Here is a 23823-nt window from a genome sequence, read left to right as displayed (position 1 = left end):
TAAATGGAATTCCCATTGGAGTGTCACCTACTTTGCCAACTTCGCTTCTTTCACGTCAAAAAATGAGACAACGTGTGGAAAAAAATAACAAGTCAGAATTCTTTCCATTGATCCCAAGGCTTACACGTTCCCTGGGACTGGTCAAACTTTCCAAGCATTTATAGACACTTTATAAAAATTCTATCGAATTTATTTAAAAATATTATTTTAATTAATATCATTTTAATTAAATTTAAGTTTGGTTATAATATTAAATTAAATTTAAAATATTATAATCAAATTTGAATTTAACTCTCTAATACGGATCCAAACTATTTAAATATTTATTAACTTTTTTGAATTTATAGCATCCGAGTGTTAGCGTGTCAATTTATTTATTAATAGTCAACTGCATGGAAAAGGTAACTTGCGAAACGGGCAGCCGGCAATTCCATTTCCAAGAAACTTCAGGGGGCGTTTGGTTTGGGTAATATTTGATTACTAAAACATAAAGATTACCTTGAAGATAGATTATTTAAAAGATTACTGGGTATAAATGATTACTATGTTTGATAAAATTTTATAGGTATAAATAATTATTGTGTTTGGTTAAAGGTAATAAAAGATTACTAGTAAATTATTTTACTTAAATGCCCTTGAATATAATTATTTTTAAATATTTTTTATATTATTTGTCATATTAATTAAAAATAAATTTATTTTTATCTCAAAAAATTAATAAATAATAATTTTTCTATAATAAACTAAAGATTACCTCAGTAATATTTAAATACCTAAGGTGAAGGTGGTAATCAGATTACCACCTATATTACCTGTCACATCAGCATTGGTAATAGAATATTACTGTAATCTTTTATTACTGACAAACCAAACAAAGGAATAAAAGATAGATTACCAAGGTAATCTTATATACCCGTAACCAAACGCACCCTCAATACTTTTTTTTTAACTCAGGTTGTGAATTTAGGCCCTCACATCTAATCCGTTTGGTCCACTAAAATAAGAAAACAACTCTTTGGTCCCTATAAAAATTGGATATGATCTAAGTCCCACAAACTAAGGTAGATCCGAACTAAATTAGTTGTCTCAACTCATTGTTTGACTTGATTTAAGCTGAAATTTTAACTCAATAGCTCGGTTTGAGTTTGGTTAAAATGTTTCCTCTGATGACTTTATTTATTATTCATTTTATTGATAATATTATTTATTTTACTGACGATTTTTTAACATTTATAAATTTAAGATAAATTCAAGACAGTTCATATTTAGGCTCAATTCAATTTTAATCTAGTCCTACCTCAAACATTTGAGGTAGCTAAATTGGTTAGTGTATCTTATTACGGTAGATATAGAAGCAATAAAATTTTAATTAAATGTTTAATTTCTTTAATTATTTGTCTGAGATATTTAAACAAAAATAAATAAGATTTTTAAACAAGCGAAGTGATTTTAACACTTACTTTAATAAAATTTGACAAATAGTGAATTTAACTATAATAGTAAATTTCGATCGAATCGAGCTAATTAAGACTCTAATTCATATTTAGGTTGAACTAACTCAACTCGAGGTGGAGATCTTGCTCGATGATTGAACTTAAGTTTGATATATTAGCCTTTTCAACGACACATTTTATATAATCAACAACCTTTAGTGATATTATTTATTAGTTTGAATAAACTTGAATTTTAGCTGGATATTATAGATTTGTTTAAAACTTGAATTAATCATTTTTTAAGTTTGATTCAAATCAAATTTATACCTGATAATATAACTACTTGTTGAGTTCTTAAACACAAATACGATTAAAATTAACCGTAATTTTGTTAAATCATGTTACCTTATCAGGTTGTATAAAAAAAGGTCATCCTTTAACCGAAACACAAAATTAAGTGTCACATCTTTTTATTTAAGTGGATCTAGCAGTACTTCGTCTAAACCTGAAGGACCTAAAAATTATCCTTCAACAAATAATAGTCAGCCTTAGAATGACGTGGAAGAAAGAAACCGGCAGATTCCTGGAACAACAACCTCACAACAAAGGGAAAAATCCACGAAAGAAGGCAGTCTGAAACACTTTTTCTTCCAAATAACCTCCTAATTTGCAGCAGAACAGAGAGTTCCTCTTTAACACGACAAAAACCTGACCATTTCTTCCTGAAGTTTCCAGGTGCCCACCTCTCCTTTCAAAGCCGACTGCTTTAATTTCTTCAAAGACCAAACCAGATCAAACTGCCCTCCTTATATATCTTTGAACTTCCCCCTCCCTCCTCCAACATAAAATCTACGTGAATTCTTCTTCTACCTAAGGAAATCTTTTATGGAATTGAACCATCTTACTACTTACTAATGGAGAAATCAAATTCATCAGCTAACAAAAACAACCAGAATTCTTTTATCTTCTTTGCCTTTTTTCCCTTTATTGTTTCATTTTTTGAAAGATTTTTGGTTTTGGTCCAACGGGTCCATAATTCTTTCTCAGGATTCTGGTCTTTCTTCTTTTTGTTCCAGCTTCAATATTCTTCCGATACTGAAACTTGCAGTGATCTCAAGAACCCAGATCTTGCTGATTCCCCCGTGTCTTGCTTCCAGGAGAAGCAAAATCATGATGATGGAAGCCTTTCGAGAGAAGAAGTCGAGACGGTGATGAAAAATCTGACACTTTTTTGCGGCCCTGGAGGCCCGGAGCTCCCCGGAAAAATTGGTTCCAGGGAGATTTCGGAGCTGTTTGAGGAGAAGGAGCCGAGCCTGGAGGAAGTGAAGGAGGCTTTTGATGTTTATGATCAAAACAAAGATGGGTTCATTGATGCCAGGGACTTGCAGAGAGTTCTTCAAGTGTTGGGAATTGAAGAAGGATTTGAGCTGGAAAATTGCCGGAAAATGATCGGAAAATTTGATGATAACGGAGATGGATTGATTGATTTTACAGAATTTGTAAAGTTTATGGAGAATAGCTTCGTTGAATTGTAAATTATTTTTATTTCAGAAAATAATAATAATCAAAACTTATCATTCGAATTCCTCTTTTGAGTTTCAGAATTTTTCTGGATGATTCCATGAGTCATGTAGAATTATTGTAGCCACCTTTTTTTATCAAATCAAATCATAATCTTTTTTATTATATAATTAATAATAAAATTTGTACATTTTCAACTGGTGAAATGGGTATTATACTGACCAATCAATTACTTTTTACATGTTAATTAACCATTAAAAAATATAAAAGTTTGACTATAATTCTATAATAAAAATAATAATAATGACTTAATTTGTGTAGGGTGAAATAAAAAATGGGTAAAATAATTAATTACCTTACAATTAACTAATTATTATACATAGTGTTTTATTTTAAAATTTAAACCAAATTAATTGGTCCAACAAGTAATTGGTGCCACATTTAACCCAAATCATATTTAAAATTCATTTTAATTATAAAATCAGATTGAGTAAGAGTTTTAAACTTGGTAAATAGTGTTAAACTACAACTATTGAATCAGATAATTCAATTGTTATGTTGGTTTCGTATGGTTAATTTATTTTAAAAGTTTAATTATACATCGTTAATATCAGTATGACATCACAGATCCAATCAACCATTGACTCATAAATTGACCTTTTTATCAAATCAATGCTCTATAATCCAAAGATATTTATGTAAAGTTATTAACACCAACAAATACTTAGGTGCATGATAGTCAAATTATATATTATATCATATATTAAAAAACTTAATTTTTTGTATGACATATTATATGATACATATTTAAAAAATAATAATAAAAAATTTCTAATTGTTACATTATTGTCTTAAAAAATATTACATTTACCTCTTAAAATTCTAAAATTTATTAAATACAACAATTCCAATTATTATTTTCTCCAAAAAAATGTAATAATTCTTAATGGTAATATTTATCGTATTATGTAATACGTATCATATCAAATAATACACTTATCATATCGTATAATTTTGATATACTTTAAAATATATATTGTTTTTTTTATTATATCATATTATATATTGTAGAATACTAATAACTAGATACATCAAAGATGTAATGAATTCTTCCAAGGTGATATAATTCCTCCAGACAAACATATTAATGCCAATAAAATTAATGTGATAATGAAATATCGTGGAGAAATTTGAGATAACATTTGGGTTGTATTTTAATATTCAATTACTCAACAATTTGGGGTTGTTTACTAGTTTATTAAACAGGTGGATCTACAGAAAATTTTCAAAACTATAAGGGTTTATAAAACCGTAGAAAAATTTTATTCAGCACTCTCAATTCTTCGCCGTCTCTCGTAGTTCAGAACTCCATCGGCGCCGAAACAGAGAACCCGTTTCAGGTACCTCTTAACCCACTCATTCATATGTAAACATTGAGCTGGTAATGCATAGAAGCCTTTTTGTCCTTACATTTTATGTCAGATAATTGTCAATTCGCCATATGTTCGATAGAATTACTCAATGAACCTCCGTTTGATAATCTTGTTCTGTTGTGTAATCTTTTTATTATGTTTTAACATCGGGGTTCTTTTAGAAACAACTAGAAATGAATGCAATCTAGGAGGGGCAAATAAACGACTATAGAATTTAAAATTTTGAGCAAACATAGTAAGGGTGAAGTCTGGTGTTATATCTTTCAGTGGTAAGATGATAATTACATTGAAACTTGGTACTGCAATTCGGATGCAAGAGTGAAACTGTGAAGAGGGCTGAAAAGTTCATCGGGCGGAAGGGGATTTAGAAAGTCCTACAAAAAATTGCGAGAAAAAACCGAAATGATTTTAGGATTTTAGTATTTCGGTTTTGATGCAGCAATGAAGAGAAAAGTGCTAGAGAAGTTGAAGGCTTCAATGTGAGTTTTGATGATTTTGGAAGTTGTTTGACAAATCATAGTAGCATGCGCTACATGAGAGGGGTATTTTTGATCCTATCTCTGCAAAATTTCCAAAATTAATTGCCCCTCCTTGTCCATATTAGGATGAGGCCCAAACACTTGAATATTAATCTGTAGAGAGTATTTTTAATAAAAAAATTAAAGCCTATTTATTTATTTGAGCTTTTCTTTTTCACTATTTTATGAAGTTGGAATTTCCCTGTAAGTTCTTTCTCCTCTTGTGTGCCTATACAATGTTTTTATTCTTTACTTTAGATGCCAAAGATTCAGTTTGTTGGTTTGGGTTATAATATGCATTTGTTAAGCTTTAGGTTTATTATCTTTTTCATTTCAGTTTGGTTGGCTATAATAGAATTTGACATATTCTGTTAATTGTGGGTGTCCAAGTCAAAATTCTAGAGTTTGCTCCAATGATTTCTGTTGGAGGAATTGACATTGTTTTTCTCCTTTTTTTGTTTTTTTTGTTTTATAACTTCAATAAAACTTTAATGGTTTCTAAAAAAAAGAAAAATTTAATGATAATTATTTAATTTCTTCTTCTTACAGATATCAATACTACCATCAAAGTACTGATTTCTATCTCACTTTGTTCCACAAAATGAAGGGCCATAGTCTAATACTATCAACAAGCAAACAAAACCATGCACCTCTCTCTCTTGAAGACACCATTAAGCTGTTAAAAGTCTCAGCTGATTCAAAGAACTTACAACTAGGAAAAATGATTCATGCCCATTTGACTATAACGAGTGAATCTCCCAAAAATGAAAACATGGCTCAAACAAACTCATTAATAAATTTCTATGCAAAATGTGACCAAATACCAGTTGCTCGTCAACTGTTTGATAATATGCACCAAAGAAACGTGGTTTCTTATAGCTCGTTAATGTTGGGGTATTTGCATTGTGGTATTTCGTTGGAAAATCTTAAACTCTTAAAAAGTATGCTTTCTGTGGAAAGTATGAGGCCAAATGAATACATTTTTGCTACAGTTCTTTTCTCTTGTTCCCAAAGCAGAAAACTTGAAGAGGGTAGGCAGTGTCATGGGTATGTGATGAAGTCAGGATTGGTGTTTCATCATTATGTAAGGAGTGCACTTATAGACTTGTATGCAAAGTGTCATGATATGGAAACGGCTATGCAAGTTTTGAATGCAGTGCCAGGATATGATGTTTTTTCGTATAATTCAATTCTAAATGGACTTTTGGAACATGGGTATCTGAGGGAAGGGGTTGAGGTTTTGAGCAAGATGGTAAGTGAGTGTGTGAGCTGGGATACCACTACATATGTTAATGCTTTTGGATTTTGTGCTAATCTTAAGGACTTGAAATTGGGTTTGCAAGTTCATGGCCAGATGTTAAAGAATGACGTTCAAATTGATGCCTATATTTGTAGTGCAATGATTAACATGTATGGGAAATGTGAGAAGATTTCAAATGCTAGGAATGTTTTTGATGGGTTGGAAACTCGAAATGTGGTCTTATGGACAGCAATGCTTGCTTGTTACTTTCAAAATGGGTACTATGAAGAAGCATTGAATTTATATTTTAAAATGGAAGATGAAGACATTCAGCCCAATGAATTTACTTTTGCTGTCTTGCTGAACTCTGCTGCAGGATTGTCCACACTGAGACACGGAGATGTCTTGCATGCACTTGTTGAGAAGTCTGGTTTTAGGGAACATGTTATTGTTGGAAATGCTTTGATCACTATGTATGCAAAGGTTGGCATCATTGAAGCAGCTTTTAAAGTATTTTCTAATATGATATATCGAGACACTATAACTTGGAATGCTATGATATGTGGCTATTCACATCATGGGCTTGGTAGGGAAGCTCTGCTTGTGTTTCAAGAAATGTTGGCTTCAGATGAATGTCCGAACTATGTAACTTTTGTTGGGGTTCTCTCTGCTTGTGGCCATTTGGGGCTAGTGCAAGAAGGTTTCTACTATTTGAATCAGGTTATGAGTAAGTTTGAAATCAAACCTGGACTAGAGCATTATACATGTATTGTTGGACTTCTAAGCAAAGCTGGACTGCTTGACGAGGCTGAGAATTTTATCAGGTCTACACTTGTCAAATGGGATGTTGTTGCATGGCGTACTTTGCTCAATGCTTCCCTTGTCCATCGGAATTATGTTTTTGCTAGGCGGATTGCTGAATATATCTTAAAGATGGACCCTGATGACACAGGTACATATACACTGCTATCTAATATGAATGCCAAGGCAAAAAGATGGGATGGAGTCTCAAAGATTCGGAAGTTGATGAGGGAAAGGAATATCAAGAAAGAACCTGGTGTGAGCTGGATTGAGATAAAGAGTGCAACTTATGTTTTTGTTTCTGAGGATAATAACCACCCAGAGTCTAGTCAGATTTATGAGAAGGTAAAGGAACTGCTGGCTAAGATTAAGCCATTGGGGTATGTACCGGATGTTGCTGCAGTACATCATGATGTGGAGGATGAGCAGAAGGAAGACTATCTTAGTTATCACAGTGAGAAGCTGGCCATAGCATATGGCCTTATCAAGACACCTCTAGAAGCACCCATCCGTGTAATTAAGAACCTTAGGATGTGTGATGACTGCCATTCAGCAGTGAAACTTATTTCAAAGCTTACAAACAGGGATATAATTGTCAGAGATGCCAACCGTTTCCATAGATTTCAAGATGGATGTTGCTCCTGTGCAAATTACTGGTGACATATTTGAGGGAATACCAATAAAAAAACATAGGTTGAGCTGGATTTAAATAAATAGTGTAATCTATGTTTTTGTTCATGAGGATAATAACCACCCAGAGACTAGTCAGATTAAAGAAGGTAAAGGAATGTTAAATAACATTAAGCTATTGGGTGATGCAAGGGTACTTAATAACAGCAAAAGTACTTAGTAACACAATTTATTGATAAACTTTAGTCAACCCAACATCTGTTTGTTAAAAGTTATCAATAAGCTCCATTTCATTCTTTTTCTGTTATATGTGCTTCTATATTCTTTTAACATCTGGGTTCTTCTATGAATGATTAATAATTCTTGTTTTTTTTTCTTTGTGAATTTTAGTGGGTTAAATGACAATACAGCAATCTGCAAGAAGACTGGGGCTTCCAATGATGAATCTTGTGAGATTAAATGGAACTCCCATTTTGAATCAACTGCATTTGGAGGAAAAGCTGCTGCGAACATCATCTGACAATTGGTGTATCATAAATGATGGAGCAGATACTCCAGCCATTGTCATGGGGGTCTCTGGGTAAGATTATTCATATAATTTTCTTTTACAGTTTGTCCTAAACAATTGGCTTAGAATCCTGTTTGTTTCTTGCTAGTGGATGCCTTTTGAAATGGATTTAATTTAAGTGGGGAATGTTTTACATAGGAAGCCTTCAGAACTTCTTGAAGTTGGCTGTGTCTTACAAGATCAGGTTCCCGTGATTAGAAGGTTTACTGGGGGAGGTACTGTTATTGTTGACAGTGGGACTATTTTTGTCACCTTAATATGCAACAAGGATGCTGTTCCTGGTGTGCAACCATATCCCCGTTCTGTCATGTCTTGGAGTGGTCTGTTGTATAATGAAGTGTTTCAAGGGACTGCTGATTTTCAATTACGTGAGAATGGTAATAGATTATTATTATTATTATTATTATTATTATTTTATAAATTTTATATTAATGTGATAGAAGATTTTGATTCAATGCAGGATCCTTCATCTGTTATTAAGGTTTAAGTGTTTCATGCTTGAAAAATGCCACTTTTTATACTAGAACTTCTTTGGAAATTGAGTAGATATTTAACTTCATATGTTCTTAAATTTTGAAGGAAAAAGATAAAGAAATCCTATGTGAACTATATGAGTTCTTTCTCCACCCAAAATCTAAAATTACAAGAAGCAGACACGGAAACATGTATATTCTGCAGATTATATACACTGATATGTGTAACTGTGTTGTTATATCAAGATTCCCCGATGCTCTTTATATAGAATTGTAGTTGTGTTAGATCAAAAAAATGTTTAGTCTAATGAATTGCATTTTCCTTTACTGGTTTGTAAGCCAAAATATTCTAGTTTTTGCCTTACACAAGATTGCTTTGCAAAATTCTAGACAATAGTACCTGCACAAATTTGTTTTTTGTGCTATGTATTAAATATAGTAATTTTCCTTTAATACTTTGTGATTAAAAAGAGTTCAGCTTCTTCATAATTTGTTCAAGTCTGCTTATAGATTATGTCTTCGGTGATTGCAAGTTTGGTGGAAATGCTCAGTCTATTACCAAAAATCGATGGATACACCACACCTCTTTTCTGTGGGATTATGAAGTGAGGAACATGGCCTACCTTAAACAACCTGCAAGGGCTCCCAAGTACAGATTGGTAAATTTCTTATTTGCAATATTTTTTTGAGTTCACCTAATATCATGTAACCCGAAAATACCACTTCAATTAGTTGGTTGATGCCTTGGAGAAATTTTTAATCCTGCTGTATTGCTGATCATGACTTGAAATGTTCAGAGCTAACTAAAAACACCATGCAATCAGGGTACAGTTATTGTGTATGTCATGGTTAAGTTTTGGCTTATAATCAGGGGATAGGTTATGCACATATGAGCTCTACCAATTACATACCTAGTGGCCACTGTGATAGATTTGCATTTCATTTATATTATCTATAAATTTTTTAACCAATGGTGCGAACATGTCCAATTGCTCGCTAATTTAAGCATATGCAATTTAATAGCTGTTTTTCTTACATGCCAATGGAGATATGAGAATATATCTGTTTACATCATATTTTAGCCCAATTGTTCTCAGTTTTCTTTATTTGTTGGTTATTGTTGCTTTGTGCATTTGAAAAACAGAGACTAATTTAGTTTTGTTCACTGTGTAATAGTGTAACACCTATAAACAAGTCCTATATTGACAAAACACTTAGTGATGCTGGATATGTATAGGCATTCCACATTTTTTGGGGATAATAAGGCAAGACTGATTAAATAGCTTGTAAAGTCCTAAACTATTACGGGGCAAAACTCTGTTACAGATAGCATATTTTGCAATCATAGAACTTGCAAACATATACCCCAGAAGCAGAGAAATGTTATTTGCTTTCTTTCAGTATCTTTTAATTTGGATGTGAAATGAACCTCTTTGAGCATTCATTAATTATTATACTTCCTATCTGAGCTGCAGGCACGAGACCACACAGAATTTATCTGCCGAATGAAGGATTACATGCCTAGATCAATTTTCATCGAGAAGACTGTTGAAAAAATTGAAACCTATTTCTCAGTGCAGCCAGTGAACTTGGAAGCGATTTGTACATCATCCGAAGCGAACTTTGTTCGTTCCACCAGACTTCTTACTAAGCAAGAACTTGAGGAAGCTTGTGAATCTCAGACACAGAAAATTGGTGTCAATGCCTAAGTTTATGACTGAACAGTTAGTTGGGAATTGCAGAGGGCTAGCTTCACGCTTGATTTGTCATTTCCTTGAGGGAGTATTTTACTCAATTCTTGATATGGACATTGTTGTGCTATTGAACCATATTTGGAAACAGGATTTATAATATTAATTTTGCTACGTGTGATACTATTTTATTTGATTGATTCAAAAATAATATCATTCCTCCTAAACATATTTTATTCATTATTAATATAACATATGATTGTTTAATTTACGGTAAGAGAAAATGTATATAATCATATTAATTTGTATGAATAAATCACTAAGTTCGATTCACTGTCAAAATATTGTCTGTTTTGGATATAATATATCATAGTCTAGTTTTTATTTTTTTTAACTTAAAATGTGTCTTAACAATTTATAAGTTCATATATTATAAATCTAATATTGTCAAAATTTGTATAATGTTTTTATTTGTTACATATTTATATTTTTTTCGATATTACACTTACTCTTAAAACATAGAGTTTATCACGATTTCACTTTTAGAATTTGGAATTTAATATATGTATTAATAATTTAAAAGTTTATATATTATTTAATTAATTTTATTTTATTATTCCTTAAGATGTGGGATGTCAATGGATGAAATTTGTCTAAAAAGTGTTTCGCACTTCATTTTCTTTGGATTCTTTACTTTTATGAAACTGTAGGGGGTCAAACAAGAGATTGGCTTTTAGCCTCAAAACAAACACAGAAGCACAAAGAGGATGAGACCAGGCAAGATGGGAATAGAAACAGTGAAGAGGCTATTTGTGCATGTTTGAGAAGTGAAATCCTCGTGACAGAAGAAAAATGATGATCCAAGTACCTGCTGATGCTGTGTGCGCACGTGAAGTGCAGAAAATATGAGCTAATGGTGAAGTAAAGTCTCTTGTCTTGCATGAATTCTGCGGGCCATGAGACAAGTATGTTTTCAAAAGTCCGTCTAAAACTTGTTTCTGTTTTCTTGTTTTCTAACTTCTTGCCTAATTTTGTAACCAAAACTTGCTTAAATGATTAATGAGTCACTGATACAACTGACACAATCTCTCTCTTTCTTTTTCTCTCCTCTACTCCTCCCCCCACAAGGATGCAAGCCAAATTGGCTGGATTTGGGATAGCCTTTGCTTGTTGTTTGACTAAGCTTGAACTAGAGTAATCTCAGTTTGAGTTTAATAATTTAAGTTCAAATTCAAGTGAAGTTAATTTAAATTAAGTGATTCATTATAAAATTATTGATAGATTCATCTCTTTTGATAATTTTTCATTTTTTTATAACTTTTTTAATATTTTTTTTTCAACTCTAACAATCTTTCTTTTTCGACGTTTTCTAACAGTTTCTTTGACGATCTCATCATTAGTTTAAACTAAACTTTTTGAATTTGAATTAAACTCAAACCAATCACTATTTGAGTTGGATTTAACTTAAATCTATTCATGAAATCATCAAACACATTCTCTACCTTGTTTCCCACATGGGATATCATCTAAAAACTTTAAATCTCAATAATGTTACAAATCTAGACACCCTAGATAGAAACATAAAGGCAATAAAAAAATATATATATATTATGAGGTTTAAAAGATACAGAGAGCAAGAAAGCTAGTTCATTGGTTCAAGTTTGGAAAAGATACTACCTCGGAACATTAATTATGATGATTCCCAAAGAAAGTTGGTTTCTGTTTACTTGAAATGATGAGCGATGAGCTAATGTTCGCAACTCAATATTTGGTTCAAATCCCTTTACCTGTTTAGGGGAAAATTTTGTTCTTCAAGAAGCAGCTCCTGTGCCAAGAAAATCTATAAATGGTGGTGATATATTAGTCTCAAAATGGCTGGTAGCTGTGGCGTCTGCAAGTGATAGTGATGAAGATGCAGATGCAGATGCAGATGCCAATGCCATGGTGTCTGAGAAAGTTGCAGAATGGTGATGGTGGTTTGGTTGTTGCATTGGAAAATTATTATTTAGGGTGTAAGGCTTGAAAATATTGAAGCTTGAGCTGTCTTTTTCCATATCACAGTGCTTGTAACCTGCAAAAAATAATAAAATATGAAGTGAACAACAACTCAACAATGGAGAAAAAAGTGAACTTGCAGTCTTGCACTGGAATGACCAGACATTACACAAAAAAGCCAATGGGAAGAAGCACAAAAACTCAAATGAGATTCAACAACGTTACAAATGAAGAGCATAGAAAGACAAGAAAAGACAAACCAGAAAGCAAATCAATGTGAGCTTTCTGATTTCCACAAGAAGCACAATTAGGTGTTTGGTTTTGATCATGAAGAGGGAGAAAGTTGAAGTTGCAGCTGCTTGTAGATCCAAGAAACAAATCTCTACCATCCATCAGATTAGCAGGTTGATGATGATGATCACTAAAACCATCATCAGCTCCATTTCCATCAATGGGAGGTGCAAATAAGTTGAAACTTTTGGATGATGGATTCAGGAAGCTGACTGCTGTGTTATGAACAACAACTTGGCTCAGTTTTCTCCTCCTATAAGCACTTGACTGCTCTCTAAATTTCCTTGCCATTACAACATGCCAGTGATTTTTAACAGCATTATCAGTTCTTCCAGGGAAAAGCCTCGCAATCATAGCCCATTTGTTGCCATAAACTCTATGAGCTGCCATGAGCTTCTCTTCCTCCTCTTCACTGAAAGCTCCTTTGTTGATCTTTGGATCCAACTGGTTAAACCATCTAAGTCTGCAACTTTTTCCTACAAAACATGCATTAATCTGACTGCAAGTTAAAGCTTTGACCTTTTTAAGAGAAAAGCTAGCCATGAAATCTATTTACCTGATCTCCCTTGCAACTTCTCAGCTATAAGGTTCCAGTTTTGTGGACCATAAAGAGCTACAAGCTCCTTCAGTTTGATGTCCTCTGCAGGTCTCCAATGCCCTCTTGAACAAATCTTTGACTGTCCACCACTAACAGTCATTTCTTTCACACCATTGCTATCACTACTCAAACTATGAACGTTTTCTTCGAACCCATCAGGATCTTTCAGGTTACTAAGACTATTTTTCACAGAATTTGTATTAGTTGGAGCCGCATGGAGAGAACCCATGTGGGAAAACACCTCCATTGATGAGTTATTGGGGATAGAAGAAGTAGAATAAATATTGGAGCTATCATTGTCTTGGTCACAGAAGGAGCTTTTGTGGAACTGTTGCAAAGTCATGTTCGAAAAGCCAAAAATGGTAAAAGCAGTGACAGAAAAAAGCAACAAGAAGAGAGAGAGAGAAAGAGCTAGAAGTGCTTAATTAGAAAGCAGAAAAAAAAGTTTTTGTCTTTGTTGTAACAGAAATCCACACGACCATTCAATATCTTCTTCCTCACGTTTAAGGAGCTGAGCCGAGAGTTTTGAGATTCTGACTGCACCTGGACTCACCGTCTCCTCAATTTTGACTCTTTCCGTGGACTCAATTCTTTTACCTGTCACACACGCTACTTTGTGAGCGTGAACTTCAAACGCAACAATTTTGGCTCTTTCGGTGGATTCAGTTCTTTTACTTATCACACACGCTACTTTGTGTGCGTGAATATCAAACGCAACAATCCATTTAATTCTGGTTAAATATGAAAATAAACAGACTTGAGTTTAATTTGGCTATCTTGAATAATATGTGTCCAATTTATGTCTTTAATTGGTATGGATCTCTTAACAAAATTAAAACCTTAACCTGCGTTTCTTGTCTTTTGCAGATGTTTAAAATTTCACTGCCGAGAGTACAGATGACAATAGGACAAGTAGAAGTTGAACACTTTAATTATCGTTCATGCAATAAAAACATTTCTTTATTCTTGTCATGTCCTTAATAGAAGGATGATGGAAATCTCATCCCTAAAGGAAAAAATTTCTCTCATTTTCTCCTTTTATCCCCACAGAGGGAATTTCCCCCATTTCTCCTTCCCATTATAATGAAATATTTATCAAGTGTTAAAGACACATTTGCAATAATTTAAATTTTTTAAAAATATTTCAATATATAAGGGTTTAAGAAATATGTAGTGAAGGGATGAACTCGGGGAGATGGGTCAGAAAATGGATAGTGGATATATATATCTCCGTTTCCAATTATATAGATTTTAATTATCCTCATTCTCATTCCTGTCTTTATTGAGGAGGGGCAAACCAAAGACTTGGTTTTGTAGCTTGAATTATTGTGTCTAAACAAGAATTATGTAAAATTAGAGGTGTAATCATATGCAAGCAAACAATGATATAAAAAAAAAATTTAAAGTGGTTCAATCTACAGCTTGAAATCCTAAGTTCATTGTCACATTATTAAGTTTTTATTTGAAAATTTGTTAAAATTACGATAGGAAGAACGATTTGTTATCCTTTTATCTATTTAGAATTTTGTATTTATAAGACAAGAGGAAATAATTACACACTTATATCATAGTACAATGAATTCAGAAATCTAAAAAAGTCTAGCGATCATGTTACTCTACTGAAATAGGGAATAAGTGTGCAATCTTGTAAAGGCAAATGATAAGAATGAAGTGTAATTTTATGATAATTAGAAATGAAAATAACATAATAAAATTGAAACTGATAATAATCACCATTTTCGATGTTTTGGATGGAAGGATATCTATTTGTTTTGTGTCTCGACCTGGTATAGATGACATGTTTGACCATTGTATATCACTCACATCTATGTTCTTTGCTGTAAGGAAAATATGACCACACAACTATCTTTTATAAGTGGTGGTGTGTTTAGGTAAAAAACATTTCATAATACATGAATGAAGGGTTGTGTGTGATTTACAGGCCAAGACAATGGAGTGTGCAATTGGTATCCCTTTCTGCATTATTTATATGGGCATTGAATGCTCTTTCTCTATTTCTTTTGCTTATTTCACATGTGCGCATATATGTAGGGTCATATGTGAAAGAGCTCCAAGACATTCAAACAAAATAAATTAAGACAAAACCCTCCTAACACCCAAAGTCTCTCTCTCTCTCTCTCTCTTTAGCTATTTTGGGGCTGTTCTCACTCTCAATTTACAGAAAATGGCCTCAGAGTCCAAGCTTGGTCCACTGCAAAAAGCTCACAAATTGAGTTGAGATGCTGTGCTTATTTAAAGCCTTTATAAAGAGTTTTGTTGAGTCAATTTATGCCTCATCACCCACTAGCCAGTTTCACTCATAAGCAACACTTTTTGCAATTTAAAACAATAAAGGTCTCCTACATAAGGTTGGATTAAACTCAAATCGCTCGAATTTGAATTCAAACTCAAATCTATCAAGTTAATATGAATATTTGAGTTGAAGTTGGTTTAAATTGATCCAAAGTTAAAGTATGATTTTGTTAAATTTAAGCCTTGATTAATCGATTTTAAACTATTTTTTTTTCATTCAAATCAATATTAAATTTGATCTTATTCACTCAACTCAGATAGAATTCAACTCTATATATTATATTAGGAAACTTTCCATGAGTTTTTATATATGTAATTATCCAAAACATAACTCAGAGAGAGAGAGAGAGAGAGAGCTTATTTAAAGCCTTTATAACGGGTTTTGTTGAATCAATTTATGCCTCACTGATCTTCTCATTAAAGCGGGTGGAACAGATCAGCAACTTACATTTAGATCTATTGCTTACATGAACCTGCTACTACACATGTTAAGTACTTGCTAACTAGGGTTTTTTTTTTTTCTTTTATATAAAATCTTCATTAAAGTATGTAAACTGAGAAAGCGAGGATGGCGAAAAACAAAGTAGGCTAAGATTGAAAGTTTAGTAAGAGAAAACAAATACTCTCTTCTCAGTCTTATAATATTCTTCATTCATGGTGAAAACTTTTCAGCTTTTGATTGTGATTGTTTTCTTGTATTTGATTTTCATATAAATCTTATGTTCTTATTTGGAGTATTTGAACACTTTTTTTTTTTTTTATAACTAAGGATTTTGTCCGTATTAGTTAGATAGGTAAACCTAAGATATAATGATTAAACTCACAACTATTATATTAGGTAAGTCAAAATTTTATATGTATAGTGGATGCTTGAATCTAGACTTTTTTTTCTGAAAATTTTAATATTTCACCAGTTTTACTAACCTCTGAGATTGTATTAGAGTACTTTGCTACTTATTTTCTTTGGATTTCATGACAAACAAATTGCATCATGATTTGCAGTTTTTTTATCCTTTTCAAAATTCACTATGCAATCTGTGTAATAATTAATAAGCTAAAGTTTTTCACTCCCTTGCAAGTGAAAAGAAAGACAATTTTTTAATTTAATTCAGTGCAACCACTCAAATTTCTCGAAGCTGAGGATGCAGAAATCTGACACTAGATGATCCCGAAGGAAAGCATTTATGAAGGAAGAATAGCAAGGGAGTAAGGAGTTTCTTTTTTCATACCATTAACAAATACCCAGCACTGATTGCCTTTGGTACCTTTGAAATCAATTTCATTCTCTCCTTTGCTAACGCCTTTTAGAGGTAAAACTAGATGATTGTTAAAGCGAATAATATCTCAAGGTCTTAAGTGATTTGTTATATATGAAACCAGACAACGGCAATAATAATGTTGTTTGTGAAAACAATGTCAGACTCTCTACCTCCCCAAGCCCCTCAAATGGGGGAAGCATTGATACAAAAAATCTCACGTATAGGGTTTTGGGTTAATATAAACACATCATCTCTCTCTCATGACCCATGAGATAACTTTTAAGGATAAAAAATCTCATATCGTACATGAGGGAGGTTCTTGAGTTAATATATGACAGTTTTGAATGGTCTACTATGTACGGACAGTAGAGGCGAGTTTACAAAACATTTTCTTGACTTCAGAATCAACTACTTGATGCTGCTTGTGGAAACAGGATAAAGAAGTAAAACTTCAATATGTAGACTCAGTGACTGGGTCCAAATTGATCAGAAGCCTGTCAAATTATTAACTGAATATTTAGCCCTACAAAGTAAGCCACAAGAATAGTCAGTGAGACTACTAAAACTTGACCATATTTATAGGGGAATTAACTAAAAGGGCTAATTTTTAGTTCTGGTTATAATTAAGCTTCTCATGTGAGCTACAGCTAGGCCAAAGTTCTGCATGCAGGGTACGGCAATGTAAACTTACCAGAAGGGAATAAATATTAAGCTTACTTTCAAACTTGGCAAGTCTATCTTCACTTCTGGTCAAAATGTTGAAGTTAAAGTATCACTGCAATTCTGTAAACCTAAAGCATACATACATAAATACGTACCTATATGTATATACAAATGGGTTGAAGAATGCATTCAAGAAGACTGAAGAAGGACAGTTAATGGAGCCATGTGCTGCTGGATTTCTACACAGAGTAAAACAAGTTTATTTCCATTATTTTTCAGGTTTTGAGAGTGAGAAGGAGATGATAAAACGTTTGCTTCAAAAAGCAGTGGCTCTAGTCTAGACTCACCGTTTTTGAGCTTTGAAGAACCTGAAGATGGATTTGTGTTTCACTAAGAGATGAATCAAGGAGAGATCTCTAGCTTTACCAGAGCTTCTTCTCATTCCCGAGTTGTATTTGCCTGAAAATTATGTTTTCATTTAATCTCAAGGATGTTGAAACACAAAAGAATTCTATAAACCTTTCTTAAATTTTGGTTTAGTACTTAGTTTTTTAGCATTTTATATCAATGTTTTCAGAGACGAACGTTAACCTTGTCAGAATGATTTAATTAAATTTGAAAAACTTGTTTATTAAAAATAATTTTAGGATAGTGTTCAACAATCAGGGCTGTATACTAACTGGTTAAACTTAAATATATTTTAACTTAAGTTTAACTCAAATAGAAAATGGTTCAATTCAAATTCGGTTTGAATTTATTAAATAAAAATTAGATCTGACTCGAGTTTGATTTGAATAAAAAATAGTTCAGTTTGATTCGATTTAAGTTTGGCTCAATTTTATGGCCCAAAGCCTCAAACTTGTAGCTTGGTTAGGTTTGAATTGATAGTTCAAATTTATGGGTTAGATTCGTGATTCAAGTTTGTGACTAATTGACAAAATAACGTCGTTTTATTGAAATAATATTCAAATTTACTTATTTGAATCATAAATTCGAACTATCAATTGAGCTGATTCGAGTCATGAATTCAAATCGAATCGAGTCGCTTACTTAAACTATTAATTCGAGCTATAAATTCAAACTGAACTTGAATTGAATCAAATTAAACATCTCCTAACTTGAGTTCAATTCAGTTTAAAAAATGAGACAAATCTTCAATTTGGATTAGGCTTGAATTTAAATTAAATGAATTCGAGCCAAGTTGAAACAAATTAAGTTAGCTTCAAGATCGAATTGGCTCAGATCATGTCCAGACCTATTAACACCGTTTTCATTCCGATTGTGTATATGCCCAGTCACAATTTCAAAACTAAGGTTCAATTAGTAAAATTAAACTAAAGATTTATAATGGTTGAATTGTTTTTCCAAAACTTACTTTTTTCTTATAATATCATTGGATAAATCTTTTTTAAAAAATAATAACAAATAAAAATTCTAATTATTATATTATCATATTAAAAAATATCATAAACATTTCATAAAATTTTAAAATTATAAAATTTGTTAGATACACCATTATCATGTTATCAATTCTTCGAAAATGTGTGTTTCTGTATTGATTTTATATATATATATATATATATAGTCTAATATGATACACTTACCTTATTATATTAATTTTTGATATATTTTAAAATATATTTTTTATTTATATTATATCATATTATATATAATACGTTTCATGCATTAAAAAAAAAAAAAAAACTATTATACATTATCAGTATTAAGACTCGTTACACCTCGGTTTCAACATTCTGAAGTTTATAGTATGTTATAAATAAAGCCCAAGATCCTTGATAAATGTTCAGAGGCCATTAGTTTCTGAGCTCATTTCTCCCCGTCGTTCAGTTCTGTATTGCCCCAACTCAACCAACTGCACCATAAAGTTTTGGGCTTTCTTTGAAGGCCCTGCATGATGCTTTTTAGAGTGGCTGTCTTCATATTCCAAATGTTAATATGGCTATACATCAACATCATAGCTATTAATTGATGATTTTTACCTTAAAACAAATTTCAAATAACTCATTATATAATAGCAAAATGTTGACCAAGTCAAATCTTGAATTCCTAACTTGTAAAGGATCCAAAAAGGCATCAACATTAGCCTAGAAACAAAATAAATTTTTCTAACTCAAAGAAATCAAAAACCCATGTCTATGATAATGATATTAACTTAGCATTTAAAAAATATATATATATATTACAACACAAAATTCTAGTTGGGTGTCAGCAGTGTCTCTCCCTAGTCTTTTAATCATCTTGAATTTGTATTAGTGAGAATAGGTTCATGTTTAAGTAAATAAATGTGGATTCATTTAACTTTGTAAGTTTTATTGTCATTGTATATCCTGATATGGTGCAATTACAATTAGGAGTCATTTGATTTCAGGATTTAAAAATTACCTTAGTAATTTATCTTTTATTATCTTATTTAGTTTATCAGTAATAAAATATTACGATAATATTATATTATTAATGCTGATGTGATAGGTAATATAGGTGATAATCTGATTATCATATTTACCTTAGGTATTAAAAGATTACTAAGGTAATTGTGATTTTATTAAAATTATATTATTATTTATTAATTTTTTGAGACAAAAATAAATTTATTTTTAATTAATATAACAAATAATATAAAAAATATTTAAAAATAATTATATTTAAGGACATTTAAATAAAATAATTTACTAGTATTCTTTTATTACCTTTAACTAAATACAATAATTATTTATATCTATCAAATTTTATCAAACATAATAATCATTTATACCTAGTAATCTTTTAGGTATTCTATCTTCAAGGTAATTTTTCTATTTTGATAATAAAACATTATTCAAATCAAACGCCCTTTTACTGGGATTGTGAAAAGTAATTCATAATAATAGAAAATCATTATTTAATATTGAAGTGGTAACAAGAATCGTAAAAACTATTGACTCATATTTTCTTTTCCTGCTTTCGAGTAAGATTTTACTCTCGTCTTGACTTGTGAATTAGTGTATAATCTATTAACTAATCATTGAACATCTCGTAGATATTGTATTTATGAGTTAATCGAAAATGAGTTTTGACGCCATAACTCAAATAAAAGAAATTTTTTTCTGACCAGAAATGCCTGACAGCCCATAGCTAACGAAAATCCATCTAAATCTACCAATCAATCTCAACCCTACATGGTATCCAAAATCAATGAAGAAACATATACTTGTATGGAGCCATCAACAATGGACAAATCAGTAGATTAGACACCAGAATTTTCTCAAGGTCAGTTTCCCAACCAGCTGGCTCACACATGAACAATTAATTTGAAGCAAGTAATTTGTTGGGCACATTTCATTTTTCTCCCATATTATTAAGGCAAAGGACCTACATAACATATCACGCACTGGTGTTTGAGAGTTGGGGCTCAATGCCTGCAGAAAAAAGGGCCCAGAAAGCTTGTTGTGGTGCATCTGCAACCACTACTTGTGTATTTTCATTCTTGTAAAGCTAAAGAGTGTGACATTATTTCAACGTGGAATGTTTATACATACAATATCTTTCTTGTATTTTGTTAAAGTGAGATTTGTCTATGAATATTAAATTTACGTGTATGGGAACTTCGTTGATGAATGAAATCTTGAGATAATGGCAATAATGCCAAGATATAGGCTTAGAAAAAACTCTGGTGCAAACTTGATCATATTCAGCAGTAGCTTATTACAGTGCTACCTTACAGAGGCAATTCTTAAAAGCACTTCTAGTGTTATGTATCGACAACAAAAGGGCAGTAGAAGCACTTTTGTTTCTCTTCCTAGCAGTTATCAAGGCCTTTAGGCTTTTCATTAATCCAAAGCCTGCCATGATGAACTGCAGAATCTCAGAATCATATTACAACAAGAAAAGGGCCATTTCTGAAATAGTCTTGACCCCCACATATATTTTTACCCATACACTTTCTTTCTATGTAAACATACTAAAAGGGTTGCTTAATTTAGCTTTAGATCTGATGGCTAATACCGATATTGGCTTCCTGTATATGTCTGGCCAAAGGACCAGCCAGCAGGGGCAACATTGTAAGACACCACACTGCGGCCATCACTTGTGGTTACAACAAAAGAGAGGCTTTGTCCATTAAGGTAGGAGTTACTCTGCCAATTTTGGCCCCAATTTCTTGACATTGGTTGCCATCTAGTCTTTGAACCTTTGATTGACACTGCATGCACATCTCCAGCTCCTCCAACATTTGTTATAAGAACCAAATTGAAATATGAATGACCATTTATTGTGAACCTAATCCCTCCACTTCTCTTGCATCTCACCCTGCAAAACAATCAAATACAATCCCCAGAATTAGCCTTTCACAGTTGTCAGTGGCGGATCTAGGGAGGTCTGAAAATTTTTTTAAATTTTAGTTTAGTATATGGAACATATTAATATGATCTTTAAAAATTTTCATGGACCCCCTTAAATTTCATTATTTCTTCATTGATCCTTTTATATTTTACTTTTATTCAATTTTAAGTCCTAAGTTTTATTTCTTGATCCGCAATTGAAATTTATGCTTAGGATTCCCACTTTGTATGTGTAGCACCCTTATAGAAAGTTATTCCGTTACCTTCTGTAGATTACAGGAACAATTCCAGCTCTATATTGAGCAATATGTTGGAAGATGGGCTGAGAGAGATCAAAGTGGTGGTTTGGAGGGTCACACCAACCACCAGGAGGGCAGAAGTTAGTGGCAGTGACAGTGATGGAGCCACGAAGGCACCACTGAGGGTCATTAACACACATGAGCTGATAGCAGGCTCCACAGCTTAACCCATTGTTGAACAATGCAGTGCTGAGGGCTGCAGTGCTTGTTCCATAACCTTGACTGTACAAATTTCCATATCCACAAGCCCCGCCTACCAAAAAGTGCAGTCACAAATAGTGTTATTATTATTAGTATTCACAATGTTTCTGAAGTTACATTACAATTCTGGTAACTTCACATACCCATTGTTCCAGAAGCATCACCTCCTCCATAGAAAGTGGCATGAGCATTGGTCCAACCACCATAATATGCCTGAACAGAAGAGACGATTGAGAGAAACCCCACCAAAACAGTCCCCAACACAGCCATTTTTTTGGCTTTCCTGCAAAAAGCATTTAAGTACACTCTTAAGCATTGAGTAAAATAGTAGTACTATAAGTAATGGCTACAAAGCAAATAGTTTTATCATGATTTTGAAAGTAATTTTAAGAAAGAAGGAGAAGTTTGGCAAGAAAACGGACCTGGAAAGTAGTTTGTTTGAGGAAGTGAAGAAGAAGGGCAAGGTTAGGGGGAATAAATAGAGGGCAGTCAACATCAAACCTGACAATCTTTGGGGTTTGGGAACATGCAACTGTAAAGTTGTATTTGGGACTGTGTTTTTTTTTTAAAGAAACTACGTAGTTTTAAGAGGCTTTGGAGTTGTACAGTAGGAGAATGCCAGGAAAATAAGTCCATTCAGACTGTAACAACATGGTTTATTATTATTCAAAGTTTTACCAAAGTCATTTTCATGATTCCATCTGGTAAAAACTTTTCTGCAATGCTATTAAATGAAGTGGACTTGATGGTAGCAGCACATGCATAATGTTCTTGTGTGTTGTGAGTTGCTTGATCAAGATTGTGCATTGGAGCTATCTCATTTATTATGCCAAAGGTGGTGAGTGGATGCTTAATGTAGCGTCTCTTTCAGATCTCCCTATGCAAAAGTTTCATGTTGTTCTTCCAATCCAAAGAATTGCTTTTGATGAAAATCTTTAAGATTGTGTTATGATTCAAGGTTCATTAGAAGAAGCAAAAAGTTGACAAAGGGCAAACAACATAGTGTTATAAGCGTTTGAGATGTGATTATTCCTAGATTCATATCAGTCCTCAAAAAAGAGGAAACTAATAATAAAGCAGTGGTGGGTTTAAATTCCATTGGAGGTCAGCTAACATATAAATGCCTGAATGCTCATGATTAAGATCCCTTTAAGATTTATTATTTTCAAGGACCATATAGTTCAAATTTTTTTCTGATTCTTCTGATCATAAAAACCGGCCATGTTCCCGGTATTTTCTGTACAAACAGTGAATCAGATTTGAAAGGAAAAAGTCTTTTAGATTACTTATTAACCAGGAGAAAAATGAACCTGTAATCAAATGTTTGGAATACATAATTGCTGAAACCTCCATGATCCATGGAAAGTTTGCCTTCTAAGAGAAAGAGCAAATCTTGTGTTAGATTTGGTGGGCCTTGGCTTGCTTTCTCTGATAACCGACAGCTGAATTCACAGATTTCATTGATTCAAAACCTCTCCAAGAGTTAAACCCTTGTAAATGTTAAAGTTTTAAGTGAACTTTTACCTTGTTCCCAAGCACTTCCCAACATGCGCGCACGC

General features: G+C 32.5%; 5 protein-coding genes across 6 annotated transcripts; 3 read left to right on the top strand and 2 right to left on the bottom strand.

Moving 5' to 3' along the window:
- The first annotated feature begins 2084 nt into the window (after window positions 1–2084).
- Window positions 2085–3016, top strand: LOC123198056 (probable calcium-binding protein CML46). The gene has a single exon (XM_044612630.1). The coding sequence runs from the start codon at window positions 2348–2350 to the stop codon at window positions 2966–2968; it is 621 nt and encodes a 206-aa protein (XP_044468565.1). The 5' UTR covers window positions 2085–2347; the 3' UTR covers window positions 2969–3016.
- Window positions 3017–4273: 1257 nt separating this feature from the next.
- On the top strand, window positions 4274–10167 carry LOC123198054 (pentatricopeptide repeat-containing protein At5g39680). Of its 2 annotated transcripts, none has more exons than XM_044612628.1 (6): window positions 4274–4354; window positions 5455–7639; window positions 7967–8156; window positions 8287–8521; window positions 9151–9276; window positions 10093–10167. In XM_044612628.1, the coding sequence occupies exon 2, from the start codon at window positions 5507–5509 to the stop codon at window positions 7604–7606; it is 2100 nt and encodes a 699-aa protein (XP_044468563.1). In that variant the 5' UTR covers window positions 4274–4354; window positions 5455–5506; the 3' UTR covers window positions 7607–7639; window positions 7967–8156; window positions 8287–8521; window positions 9151–9276; window positions 10093–10167. The 2 variants fall into 2 exon arrangements, with proteins under 2 accessions (XP_044468563.1, XP_044468562.1); XM_044612627.1 differs by having other exon boundaries at window positions 5455–7725.
- On the top strand, window positions 7975–10499 carry LOC123198055 (putative lipoate-protein ligase A). The gene is made up of 4 exons (XM_044612629.1): window positions 7975–8156; window positions 8283–8521; window positions 9128–9276; window positions 10093–10499. Exons 1-4 carry the CDS (start codon window positions 7975–7977, stop codon window positions 10324–10326), a joined length of 804 nt encoding a protein of 267 aa, XP_044468564.1. The 3' UTR covers window positions 10327–10499.
- A 1396-nt stretch (window positions 10500–11895) lies between these two features.
- Window positions 11896–13572, bottom strand: LOC123198334 (transcription factor MYB64-like). Its single transcript, XM_044613022.1, has 3 exons — window positions 13151–13572; window positions 12564–13070; window positions 11896–12379 (listed from the first exon to the last, which is right to left on the bottom strand). The coding sequence occupies exons 1-3, from the start codon at window positions 13533–13535 to the stop codon at window positions 12120–12122; spliced, it is 1152 nt and encodes a 383-aa protein (XP_044468957.1). The 5' UTR covers window positions 13536–13572; the 3' UTR covers window positions 11896–12119.
- Window positions 13573–21082: 7510 nt separating this feature from the next.
- Window positions 21083–22804, bottom strand: LOC123197813 (expansin-A10-like). Its single transcript, XM_044612225.1, has 4 exons — window positions 22687–22804; window positions 22408–22547; window positions 22028–22316; window positions 21083–21732 (listed from the first exon to the last, which is right to left on the bottom strand). Exons 1-4 carry the CDS (start codon window positions 22758–22760, stop codon window positions 21423–21425), a joined length of 813 nt encoding a protein of 270 aa, XP_044468160.1. The 5' UTR covers window positions 22761–22804; the 3' UTR covers window positions 21083–21422.
- Between the last annotated feature and the right edge of the window lie 1019 nt (window positions 22805–23823).

Source organism: Mangifera indica, chromosome 15 (genome assembly GCF_011075055.1).
Source record: "Mangifera indica cultivar Alphonso chromosome 15, CATAS_Mindica_2.1, whole genome shotgun sequence".
Classification (NCBI taxonomy): domain Eukaryota; kingdom Viridiplantae; phylum Streptophyta; class Magnoliopsida; order Sapindales; family Anacardiaceae; genus Mangifera; species Mangifera indica.
The sequence above is the reverse complement of the archived record's forward strand: the minus strand, read 5'-3'. Positions and strand labels throughout refer to the sequence as shown.

Coding starts and splice junctions, on each gene's coding strand:
- LOC123198056 (XM_044612630.1), top strand. CDS start 2,348: ATGGAGAAATCAAATTCATCAGCTAACAAAAACAACCAGAATTCTTTT.
- LOC123198054 (XM_044612628.1), top strand. CDS start 5,507: ATGAAGGGCCATAGTCTAATACTATCAACAAGCAAACAAAACCATGCA.
- LOC123198055 (XM_044612629.1), top strand. CDS start 7,975: ATGACAATACAGCAATCTGCAAGAAGACTGGGGCTTCCAATGATGAAT. Junction 8,157..8,282: donor ATTGTCATGGGGGTCTCTGG/GTAAGATTATTC, acceptor TGTTTTACATAG/GAAGCCTTCAGAACTTCTTG. Junction 8,522..9,127: donor TTTTCAATTACGTGAGAATG/GTAATAGATTAT, acceptor GTCTGCTTATAG/ATTATGTCTTCGGTGATTGC.
- LOC123198334 (XM_044613022.1), bottom strand. CDS start 13,535: ATGACTTTGCAACAGTTCCACAAAAGCTCCTTCTGTGACCAAGACAAT. Junction 13,071..13,150: donor GAAGTTGCAAGGGAGATCAG/GTAAATAGATTT, acceptor CATGTTTTGTAG/GAAAAAGTTGCAGACTTAGA. Junction 12,380..12,563: donor TCACATTGATTTGCTTTCTG/GTTTGTCTTTTC, acceptor TATTTTTTGCAG/GTTACAAGCACTGTGATATG.
- LOC123197813 (XM_044612225.1), bottom strand. CDS start 22,760: ATGTTGACTGCCCTCTATTTATTCCCCCTAACCTTGCCCTTCTTCTTC. Junction 22,317..22,407: donor TGATGCTTCTGGAACAATGG/GTATGTGAAGTT, acceptor ACTTTTTGGTAG/GCGGGGCTTGTGGATATGGA. Junction 21,733..22,027: donor GTTCCTGTAATCTACAGAAG/GTAACGGAATAA, acceptor ATTGTTTTGCAG/GGTGAGATGCAAGAGAAGTG.